Source organism: Apium graveolens, chromosome 7 (genome assembly GCF_009905375.1).
Source record: "Apium graveolens cultivar Ventura chromosome 7, ASM990537v1, whole genome shotgun sequence".
Lineage (NCBI taxonomy): Eukaryota > Viridiplantae > Streptophyta > Magnoliopsida > Apiales > Apiaceae > Apium > Apium graveolens.
The window spans coordinates 16,427,487-16,439,601 of NC_133653.1; the positions used below are offsets into that span (position 1 = coordinate 16,427,487).

Sequence of the window (12,115 nt, forward strand, 5' to 3'; positions counted from 1 at the left end):
ATGTTTAAAAATGGACTCTATAAGGTGTGTAAATGAAGAAGAAGAATACAAGCCTTCATCTATCTCCTCCTTTGTAAGGCCCTTCTTCTCCGAGAGGAACGCCTGTACAGGACAGGAAATCCCTTAATTTTTAGATGTAAAAGAAATTTGACAGCATTCTCCACTTGATCGTCCCGAATTGGTTCTGAGTTCACAAACACAGATAGAACCTTGGTATCTTGATGGACCTTGTAAACTCCAAGACTGTTATTAACAGAGTAGCAATGCTTAGCACAATTTAACACAACTTAAATTACAAAAACAATAGCAGTATATTACTGAAGTATTAATACATCATTTTCCCATATTCCCGTCAATCATAAGAGTTTTTAGAACCGTAAAAAGTTATTTCAATGAATGCATGAGTATTTGGTAGATCGTAATTAGTAATTAGTATTTGGTCTCATGAAAACGATATTCTGAGTTTCTTTTTTATCTTCTTCAAACTACTGTGCTACTGAAGCATTTCTCTTGAGACATTTAGTGGTAAGGTATCAGAATCAACAAGTCCCTAACTAGAAAGAATCATATCAGCAAATCAATCAGTGGTCACATATTTCATATTGTGACTCGAACAGGTTACACTATTTCATGTACTCGGTCTTTCTTTAACAAAAGAAAATATACCTAAAGTGAACCCGTTCTTCGATGATTCTGTGAGTGCAGCATCAACAATCTGTTTGAGACGTATCAGCTTAGACCCTCGCATGACAGCATTGCAAGTTATCAGTACCTTTGGTTTACAATCACTTATTCTTTGGGCAACAGATTCAACAAAGAATCAATTATTTTGAAACCAATAAGCAACTATAATTAAATGCTGAACATGTACAAATTAGTGACAACAATTTGTTAACAAAAACATACAGGGAAATTCATACAATTAGATATCCAGCACAGTTCCCCTTAACATAATTAGCTATATACCACTGATATAAAAAAAATACTAGTAAACTATTAGTTATTTTAAAAAAAACATATATACTGGAATTAGCTACCAACATGCTCATTATCACAAGAAAGAATTGAATATCATGTAATCAGTAGACATGAAAGGATCGTTAACTTTACACAATTTACAAAAATTAAAAAAACAAACAAAAATACAAATGTACAACCAAAAACACCCAAATTATCTAAAGTTTTAAATCTTTTTCTCAGATTAGGTCCTGTATACAACAAGAAGAAAAGTATAAGCAACAAGTTTAGACACTAAATTAATAAAAAAAATAAGGGTTTCAAATTAGAAAAAACCCCAATTTACAAAATTAGGGTTTTGAATTCAAAAATCCTCAACTTTTAAAACTGGTGTTCATGCAGAGAAGACCAGTTCGATTCAAGTAGATACAACACTTACCGAAGTAGATAGGTTAACTGAAAGAGGCTTAACGGAGAGATTGAGAGCGGAGAGAGGTTCAGAGAGAGAGAGGTTCCAGTGAGAGAGAGAGAGAGAGAGATTGTGATGGTGAGATGATGGCCGGAGTTCAGAGAGATTGTGAGGTGAGAGAGGTTCGATCGAGAGAGAGGTTCGATTTTGTTGTGTCTGAAGATTGATTTGGGGGGAACCAAAATTTGGTTAAGGGGGGGAGAATTTTGGGATTGGGGGGAATGTAGAACTAAAAAATGAATGAAAATTTCACTAACGGGGGAAAGAAAAGGTGGGCGCGATTTTTTTTTTTGGTGAATTTTAGACATCGGTTTAATTATAACCGATGTCTATAAAGAACAAAGACATCACAAAAACACGGGGTGATGTCAATACTTTTTTTAACATCAGTGGCAAAGTTAATTGATGTCTAATGTGTGATGTCTATTGACATTATTCTTGTAGTGTGTCTTAAAACCTATTTATAAATCTGAGGCATTTACTCACCCTATTCCAGCTTATCAAGTATTGGCTGAACAAGACTATGTGGTTGCTGAGAGTATTCTCAAATTTGTGCACACAACTTCTTTCATGCAAAGGGTTAATGATGCAATCACTGCCATGCCCTCCACAGCTGGTGATGATTTTGATTATCCTACTGGTGGTTCTGAAGAAATTTTTTGGGATGATGATGATGATGAAGTTGATTTCATAAACAAAGGGGGACAAGAAGGCCCTAGCTCAAGAACAAACACTCTATCATGGATGTTTAACAAAGAATGCAGTGAGCATCACTTCGAATCCACTCTCTTCAAACTAATTCACCAGACTCAGAGAGCTCTTCAAGCTACCACAGATGCCAACACCAAGAGTCTTCTTCAAGCACACCTTGAGTCTCTTTAATTACACAAGATCCAATCTCTAAAAAAAATATTATGTTAATAGCAGATAAGTATAACAAGTAATTTTTTTAAATAATATTCCTAAAAAAATTTAGTACAAAATTAACATAAGAATCTCGGTTTGTGCTTCGGTTATCTGCTAGTAAGAAAAAAGTAAAAAACAAAATTATGATAAGAAGGCCGTGAATGCTTTGGAGAGAAAATGGAAGAGAGCCAAATATAATGTTTTAATCAAAGAATTTAACCAGTGAAAATGGACAGGTTCTAGCCAAGTAAGATAACAAGTTTTTAAACTAGGGATACATATTAAATTCTTTTTCTATTTCCCCTTTTTCACTGTTTATTCCTGAAATATTTTTTTGCACTTCTTCAATTTATCACTAAACATTGTAGAAGGAAACTCAATGGACTTCCTGTGTAGTGCTTGGTCTTTACTTCCCTAGGATTTCAATATTAATGTCCTACTCTTATGGTTGATCTATCTACAATAATAGGATTTCATTCTCATTTTGTTTCCGCAATGAATATCTGAATGTACAACATAATATTCAAATATTGTAATTCCTATTATTAATCGATTACTGACCATAACATTTACTACATATGAAAATGTTGTCAATTGAGCTTTATGACGTTTCATCACTAATATATTTAAATATTCCACACACAGGGTAGAGGATATTCATTGCAGAAACAAAATGAGAATCATGCTATTGCCTCATCTTCAATGGATTCTGTAATTAAGAGCTGCAGCCAAGCATGTCCGGAAGCTTTGTCCAATTATCCGTCAACTAAGAAACAAAAGACGTGTGATATTCAAAGCACAACCATCACTCCTGATGCAAATGGTAGTGCTGAACATAACATAATCGGTATGGGCCAATTAAATGTTATTTACTCCTTCAATAAATACGAAGTAGCTATTCTTGATATCATACATGACCTGGTTGATTTGAAATCATCCATATTAGTAACTAAAGCAAGAATAATAACAGTACTTGCACATCGAGGAGCTAGACGATGTATACAGTAGTTGCTAATATAATTGGATTAAACTCTCAGACTGTAGTCTATACTATACCATAGACTCCTATACTTTTTAATGTGACTTGCATAAACGGATTTACTGAATATTCATAAAAAAGAACCTTCACTCAGGTAGTTTGAGCCCTCAATTAGCACTGGCAATATTATAGTATCTGTGAACATAGGTATTTAGTTGCCCATGCAAATCCTAGGTAGAAGAAGGCTTGCTTAACAATTCTTGAATTGAAAACTAAGACTCAAACTATATATTTATCTCTTTTATACAAGCAATTGATGGCCAAACTCTGGTTAAGATGATTACGTTATCCATAATTAATATCCCATTACGCAATTCAGTAATCCAGTCAAATCAATTGCATCAACTTGATTATGGAAGAAGCAAAAAAAAAAACGCAAATGTGTGTCCTGATGTGGACACTCTAATTTAGAACACTCCAGTTCTTTGTACAGAGCAATTGACCTCTATTATGTGTTGTACCTGTCAAATCATTTCGTGCAGCGATCAAATTAATTACTACGAAAAAAGGTGCACCGCGAGTCGCCCTTTATGATGTTTGCAAGAAAAAACAGTGGCCGTTGCCTGAATTTGAGACAACTGAGAAGAAGTCAAGGTTAGATGTCGTACTTGACAGTTACTTTGTACTTTGTAATTTAAAAGTAGATGTTCAGCTAATGTAGCTACTTCTATTGCAGATCTCCCATTGTATTTATGGATGGCCCTGAAAAGAGGGAAGGTTTCAGCAGTTTCACGTCACAGATCACCTTAATCATTCCAGACCGCTGTGTTGTTGTACTCGATGGACATCCACGAGCAGACAAGAAAAGTTCTTTAGACTCTGCTTGTCTTCTGATGCTGTATGAACTTGAGCAACGAGGAATTCTCTCCATCAATAAATCATGATGATTTTATCTGTGACAGAGAACTGAACATGCATAGGAAGTAGGGTAAATGTATACAAGTACTTGAGCCAGGGGCATGGGCTTGTATACTATATATAATTTACATACTAATAGAATCAGATATAAATTAAAAATTATGCTTTATTATTTTAATCAGAATGCTCATGTATTTAATTTACATTAATCAAGTTTTGTGGTAGTTTAATGAAGTAGTAATCTGGCAAAAAAAATGAACTAGTAAGAGTTTAATTCTGGAACTATATAATTTTATGTTGGACATTTTCGGTCGTTTATAAGTTTTCGATTTCTTAATGTCAATATGCGAGGATGAAAAGTCACCTAATAACTATTTCCAAACAAATGATCTATATTATGGATGATCTATATTATGGTGGCAAAAGGTTGGTCGTATTTGTAAAATCATTTACGACAAATTTTCGATTGTAAATAGACGTAAAAAAATCGGTCGATTATATTTAGTCGTGTAACTCCAAATGACTTCTCAGAGTCTTCGTCTTTACATTTAAGGCTTTGAACAGAAGAGTCTCAGTAGTTGGAATGACCCCCTCTGCACAGACTATTGTTGAAAAGTGTTATTATAGTACTCTACAGATTATCACACCCCCTATACACGGACTATTGTTGAAAAGTGTTATTATAGTATCCTACACATTATCACAACTTTAGACCTGACTTGACTTGGTTTACTCCAGTCTTTGCCAATACATCCAATTTTAGAGCTGGTGTCCGTGTTTGCCTCCGATCTTCCGCCACTTTAAATGTGACAATTATGCTCAAAGTCTTGTTCTTCTATCTTCTATTACTTTGTAAAAGTGCTCATATTGCGTGCACCCCTTGTCATGAATTCTGACTCGCACCTAAAGACTATACAAATGCATCGGACAAAAGAATACCAGGTAGTTTAGAGTACCTGGCCATAAGGTACAGGGAGAGTATATCATTTCATAATTAACATGGGAAATGATTTTTAACTATAAAAAGACCTCTTTATGTAATAGTACCTCTCGCTCCCTTTGCCCAAAATTTTGTAATCTGGAAACTATATATTTTATACACACTTGAACGTCTTAATCTGTCTCGCAACCAACTTAGTGGTCGTATTCCACAAGGTTCTCAGTTCAGTACATTTGATAATGATATCTACATTGGTAACTTGGGACTATATGGAAATCCATTGTCTAAAGGGTGTCAAAATGATACTGTGATGCAATCTCAGTATGAAGACGAGGATGATGATTACCTTTTTGGTGGATTTACTTGGGAAGCTGTGGTGATTGGATATGGCTGTGGAGTGATGCCTGCATTTATTATCGGAAAATTGATGTTGCTAGCTGGAAAACCAAAATGGTTTGCTGGAATTATTGTCAGGGAATTGGGCCTTGAGGTCAGGAGGGTGGAGGTCAAGTGGAGATACATAATGATTTGTGGTAATTTGTATATATCTTATCAAATGTCATCCATTGTGGTTTGTAGTGAATAATTGTGATATAATATTCCCAACTGCTTCTTTTCTGAACTAATTCTGTTAGCCTTTGGGCCATAACATCTTTCTGCAGGTGTGCATTATATGATAATATTATTTCTCTATTGGTTAAACAAGTTTTTTGGAATAGGTTGCGACTTGATTTGCAGCTTCACATAATATGTAATGAAATCGATTTCAGGAAACTATCGAATTCACAGCAGAAAAAAAATTGACTTCCATGTGGCTGTTGCATTTTCCTATCTATTCCCGTAAAATTAGATCTGCAAGAATAATACAATTCTATTGTCACTAACGTTTGTATGGTCTAATCTAATTTCTTCTCACATCTCACTTTTTGTTTGCATTCTTTATATATTTAAGTGGAGAGACATTTCATCTTTAGAAGAACATGGTGAAGCTGTTAATCTTGAGGCTGCACTATGAATGAGATCCGTTCAGGCATTATACAGTTCCATGGAAACTGATGGCTCTTTTCTTTAGCAGATAACTCATCCGCCATTACCTTCTCTCACTGTCCAAAGATTGATACGCGAACAAGTGGTATGTCAAAGATTGATACGCGAACAAGTGGTATGTCATTTGAATAAGAAATCCAAGGCTACGTCTGGATTGATAAATTTGTCTCAAAACTTATAAACCGTACATCTACGATGAGGAGTATTTTGAATCACTGCAAGCCGACTGGAAAAAACTTTCAAACTCTATGAAACCTTTGTCAGCCCCTTTGAATCAACATGTCAAAATCTATAATAACGTCAAAAGCTTTCAGTCAATTCAATGTTACATATTGAATTGCACTGTCACATTATCAGAGACAAATCTTCTTGTGGCACCAACTAATTGCTTCATCAGCATCAATACATTTGAGTCCTACCATGCAAAAAATGAATTTTTTCAGTTTAAGCTAAGATTGGAAATTAGCAATCCAAAAATAACTCCTAAATATTAAGAAATTCCTTCGCACCCAGGGACGACGAATTGGTGCATGAGTTCTGATTATTTTACATTAGGGTAAACTGTGAACAAAAGGGAACGTTATCAGACTGGATTCAAGTTGCAGTCAGCTGGAAGGAGCAAGACATACTACTTTATTAACATCTGTCTCGTGTACGTATACGTTAAAGGTTCTTGTTTTCATCTTTTCAACTTCAAGTACTATGATATAATAGTTCAATGGAGCTTGATGAGGTGGTAGTACCACTACGGGCAATTTATTTGGATTTGAAGATGATGTGATAAAAGATTAGAAATTTATATCTACAAAATGAACAAGATAGCAACTGATATGTACAAGAGCGGAACTCTCTCAAGAACTACATTGTACTTCTTTTTTTCAACTGCTGATAAGAAAACAAGAAAACATATAACTTACTAAAAATGAAGTACATGCATATTTAATACTACTCTAACTGCACTACTGGAAGGTTACTGATATTCAGCAAAGTCTCCTATTATTACTCTCGTGGACTCCTACTTCTAGTCCATCACCCCATGACCTGATCAACAGCTACTTTCTAGGCATGCAGCAACAGTCACGACCATGCAGGAATAAAACAAACTTCATAAAAATAAAGCACGAGTAATGTATGATACAGAGACATTTTATCTTTTGTTAGAAGACCTTGCCTAAACACCAAGCAAAGAGTGATGTTAAAGTTTTGAACTTGCAGTGGGTGCCAACAGTGGCGGATCCAGCTTCGAATATAAGGGGGGTCGGAAATTTTTTTTGACGAACTCGAGCCGGGCATTTGGCATGTTCTGCTCGAGTTCGGCTCGAAATAAGCTCGAGCTCGGCTTAAAAAAATCAAAAATACGATCTTATATATTAAATTATTGAGAATATTTTCGACTGAAAATCCTCTCTTAATTGTTGCAGTTGCAACCGTTAGAATCACTAGCTATTTTACCAACATCTTTGTGTAAGATTGTAATACGATCCGGGCAGGTCGAGCTGCCCGCCCAGCTCGAACTCGTTTTACTGGGCTCGGCTTGTTTCATAAACGAGCTTGAGTGCGGGTAAAGGTTTCGACTCGTTTAATTAAACGAGTCGGCTCAACTCGACTTGTGAAATTAAACGAGCCGAATTCTGGTAACGTTTTAGGCTCGATTTATTGTAAATTTGAACGAGAAGGCTCGTTAAAACTGACTCGTTTAGCTAAACGAGCCGTCTCGACTCGACACGTGAAAATTAACGAGTCGGGTTCGGGTAGAGGTTTAGACTTGTTTAACTAAACGAGCCCGCTAGACTCAATTAAACACGACTCGAATTACACCTGTCTCGAAACCCGGCTTTCCCGAACCGAATTACACTCATATCTTTGTGTTTTTCAACCATTTTTTGAACGAGGTCAAGAATACCATTCAGATTTTGAAAATCAACTGTCAACTATATAGTTAAAAAGCTAGCTGATCTTCAGTGATTAGAAGATGTATTTGATGAAATTTTGAAGGATAGATTTCTAATCAAAACCTGATAAATAATTATGTGGATTAAGGGATAATAGGCAAGAAATCAACTTCATATTAACTTTATTATAGTTCTATGAAAATCAAAATTGATGATGTTAAAGTGGTTTAACTATAAATGCTTTCAATATGTATTCCTATCATTTTTTGTCATCTATTCCTAACTTCTACTTTCATTTATAACTCATAATTTTTTAAAACAAAAAATGTATAACTTTCACATATAAATGTTGCCCCAATAAATTGACTTTTGACATAAAAAAACTTTAAGTAGGGGGCAATTTTTTTTTTTGCAAAAATTAAGGGGGTCATTTTTAATTTTTATATAATTTGAATATACAAATTTAACTAAACTAAAAATTTAAGGGGTCGTACCCCTTAAAGGATCCGCCTCTGGGTGCCAAGGCAATACCAATTTTTACCATCAGAACAGTGAGCCATAAATTCGGCGAGGAGATAATGTGGAGTGTATATATAATCAGCTTATTCGCATATTAAAGGCGTTAAGAAAGCTAAGGGAATGCTATTCATGGGTTTGTCGTTAAGATTGGTCTTGAGAGCTTTGGTCTTATTTTGACAAATTTGGTTAATATTATTGTGTTTTGTCGTGTTTGCAGGACGGAGAAGGTTAGTGTGATATGCCAGAGAATAATATAGTTTTGTGAAATGTTATGTTAAATGGATATTCTAAGACTGGGTCTGTAAATTTGGCTAGAGATTTGTTTGACAGGAATCCTGAAAAAGATGGGGTTTCTTGTGGTACGATGATTGCAGGATATGTGCAAGAAGGATGGTTGAAGGATGCATTAATAATTTATCGTGAAATGCTCAAAAGTGGGTCGGTTCCTGATGAAGTGATGGCTATGGATCTGATTTCGCTTGTATGCAATGGCTTTTTGTAAGGGTCAGCAGTCCCATTTTGTATGTCTTGTGTAAACAGTTTTTAAATTATCTTATTACCGGGATTTTATCTTCATTGAAATTTCATTTTAACATAAAAGTGGATTTATCATTTGATTATTGTAGAGGCACTTGCAGTGTTGTTGTAGGCTTTAGTTGCCTAGCTTATTTTTCCAAACTTTGGCTTGTAGAATCAATCGTGGCAGTTATTTTAGAAGCCCTACTATTATTTTATCGAAATGATAGCTTACTGAATATGGTGAGATATTAATTGGATTTTCTGAGGTGTTGTGCCTGCCTTCCAAATTTCATCTAATTCTCGGCAGATTGGAAGATGTCAGATTGTGGGTGACTCTTGTTAAGTTAGTTGTGAAGGGGTTATACTTTCCAATTGCACAAGATTGAACACGTGCGATGACATTTGTCTAGGTGAGAGTTTTTGCAATTCATTTGTCTTTTGTTAGCTGATTTTAGTTTGGTGGATGCTGGAATTTGGTGTTAGTTCCTTCATGTAATTGACATTGAGTAATTAAATAACTAATTGCATTGCTGGGGATTAGTTTTCTGTTTAGAGGCATGTAGTTTCGATAATTTTATTTGTTTTTATATTTTAACGAGATTGGATTAAAGCTACTTTATGTGTTCTTGATATCAAAGATTTTGATGTATTGTTAATGCAAGTTTATGTGACTGTCTTGCACTGATCTTAAGTCTAATGGGCCATTTATCGGTTGGGATTCTTGAAAAGTGAAATTTACCCTATCCCCCCGGATAATATCATCATAAAAGGCCGACTTGAGATCCTCTGATCTCCTTATATAGAATAATGTAAATGAGTGTTGGCAAGAAAAATAAAGTGTGGATGAGCTTACCATTTCTAACTTTTTGTAGTGCTATACTGAATGTGTATTCAGTTTTGGATTTGAGCTCCAGATGCAGCATTTGTCTGAGAATCAAAGAATTCTATTTTTGAGGACATTGAATATTAAATGACCTGGATAATTCCCTTTTTTCTAAAAATTTGTTTCAATTGCTATCTCTAGAGTTTGTAATCTTACCAAGCTCCTTTTTTGTGTTTGCAAATTTGGTTTAATTGCATATCTGCAGCAAACATGGTGGTTTGAGGTTTGCGGTGAGGTCGAGTTTCCTCTCCCAGCTGGAACCTATAGTCTATTCTTCAGGCTGCAGCTGGGGAAGTCTACCAAAAGATTTGGTCGACGGGTTTGTAACTCCCAAAATGTCCATGGTTGGAACACTAAGCCTGTGCAATTCCAGATATCGACTTCATAAAATCAAAATCTTTTACTATATGACTTATAATTTATATATAATATTTTACCCGTTTTTTATTGTTATAGACCAGATATTTATATTATTTTTATATAAACGAAAATCGTATATACATTTAAATTTCTAGATTCATACATCTAGAATTCTATTTTAGCACCAAATACAAATAACAAATTTGTTCAAACCATATTAGGATTACATTTCTATTTTCGTAGAACTCTAATTTATTTCCTGGGTACGGTTAGACTGTATTTTAGTTTCACACCCAAATTTCTCTTAGATGTACATGTAGAGTTGTGTGTTGTTTTTTTAACAAATTATAGATCGTTGAAATCATACTATAATTACGGCATTTCTATTTTTCGTAGAATTCGTTTTATTTTTTTATTAAAATAATAAAATGGAATACTTTATACATTTTTATTAATAAGGGAAATTATCTTTTAAGGGATACTTTGATTTCACCCATTTTCGTTTTCACAAACTTTTGATTTCATCCTTTTTAGATCTTACTATATCTCTAAATAAGCCAATTATATTCTTTTTATTACTATATGACTTATAATTTATATGTAATATTTTACCCGATTTTTATTCTTATATACCACATATTTATATTATTTTTATATAAATAAAATCGTATATATGTTTAAATTTCTAGATTCATACATGTAGAATTCTATTTTAACACCAAATGCAAATTTATACAAGATTTTATTAGAAAAAAGTGATCACAAATTATATAAAAACACAAATCCACTTAACACTAAAAAAATTTAATATGCAATTACTTAGTAATGTTGATTTAATATTTTGTTAAATTATCGTCAATTGTGTTGCTCTTTACTTGACTAAAGTTTCGATGTAAAATGTTAGTTATGTATTTTTGAACAATATATACAAATAAAGTTGAGTTTATTGTTCTAATAAGATTTGGGTTGATGAAAAATACATATAATTTTAAAAAAAATAAACAATAATCATATAATTTAATTTATTATATATTTTAATTATAATTTAGAATAAATTTCTATTATTATTATTTATTATTGATATTTTGATCTCAACCCATTATTCGCACACGTTATCAACTAGTTAAAATTAATTATTAATGTACCATACGACCAACACAAAAGTTAAATATGTTTGGTTATATTTAAACATGTTACTATATATATATTAAATTTCTATCATATTTAATATATTTTTATTGAATATATTATTTATATTTTCACTTGTATTGAACTAAATATTTATTAACATATAAAATTTGCATATATATATATATGAAAATAATAATAAAATAATTTTATTAAATATCGCTAACCATTATAGCTCATACTAATAGTATAAAAACTATTACAAATTCAACAAATTTTTATATAATGATCATTTAGCTAGCCATTTTAGCAATTAGACTTGGAGATGCTAGTCTATCTAAAAGTTTGTTGCCTACAGAGCTGTTAAGCAATGTAATTAAATCTTGAGCAATAAAAGGTAATATTTAATTTCCTGAATGAAAGGTAATCTTAGTTGGTTTGCAAGTTACAAAATTGCACCGTCACTTTATTACGGAAAATGTTAAAGCAAGTCTGATTCTTCCCCAAATGATTCCACAAAGTTTGAGCTCTTGGTGGTGGTTCACGTTGGGTTATTTGTTCCCAATTGCGCTTTCTGTGCATACCGATCAGTTTGCAG

At 33.4% G+C, this 12,115-nt stretch overlaps 1 protein-coding gene and 1 long non-coding RNA gene across 2 annotated transcripts; both read left to right on the forward strand.

Annotated features, from left to right (window-relative positions):
* The first annotated feature begins 2,981 nt into the window (after positions 1 to 2,981).
* Positions 2,982 to 4,434, forward strand: LOC141672611 (endoribonuclease Dicer homolog 3-like). The gene is made up of 3 exons (XM_074479258.1): positions 2,982 to 3,179; positions 3,854 to 3,965; positions 4,048 to 4,434. The coding sequence occupies exons 1-3, from the start codon at positions 3,035 to 3,037 to the stop codon at positions 4,253 to 4,255; spliced, it is 465 nt and encodes a 154-aa protein (XP_074335359.1). The 5' UTR covers positions 2,982 to 3,034; the 3' UTR covers positions 4,256 to 4,434.
* Positions 4,435 to 8,604: 4,170 nt separating this feature from the next.
* On the forward strand, positions 8,605 to 9,203 carry LOC141672860 (uncharacterized). Its single transcript, XR_012555720.1, has 2 exons — positions 8,605 to 8,854; positions 8,943 to 9,203. It is a non-coding gene; the product is annotated as an uncharacterized LOC141672860 (long non-coding RNA).
* Positions 9,204 to 12,115: the final 2,912 nt, after the last annotated feature.

Excerpts from the sequence above, each read along its gene's own strand:
- LOC141672611 (XM_074479258.1), top strand. The coding sequence starts at position 3,035 with ATGGATTCTGTAATTAAGAGCTGCAGCCAAGCATGTCCGGAAGCTTTG. Across the intron at positions 3,180-3,853 it reads TGCTGAACATAACATAATCG|CGATCAAATTAATTACTACG; the intron begins GTATGGGCCAAT and ends CATTTCGTGCAG. Across the intron at positions 3,966-4,047 it reads ACAACTGAGAAGAAGTCAAG|ATCTCCCATTGTATTTATGG; the intron begins GTTAGATGTCGT and ends CTTCTATTGCAG.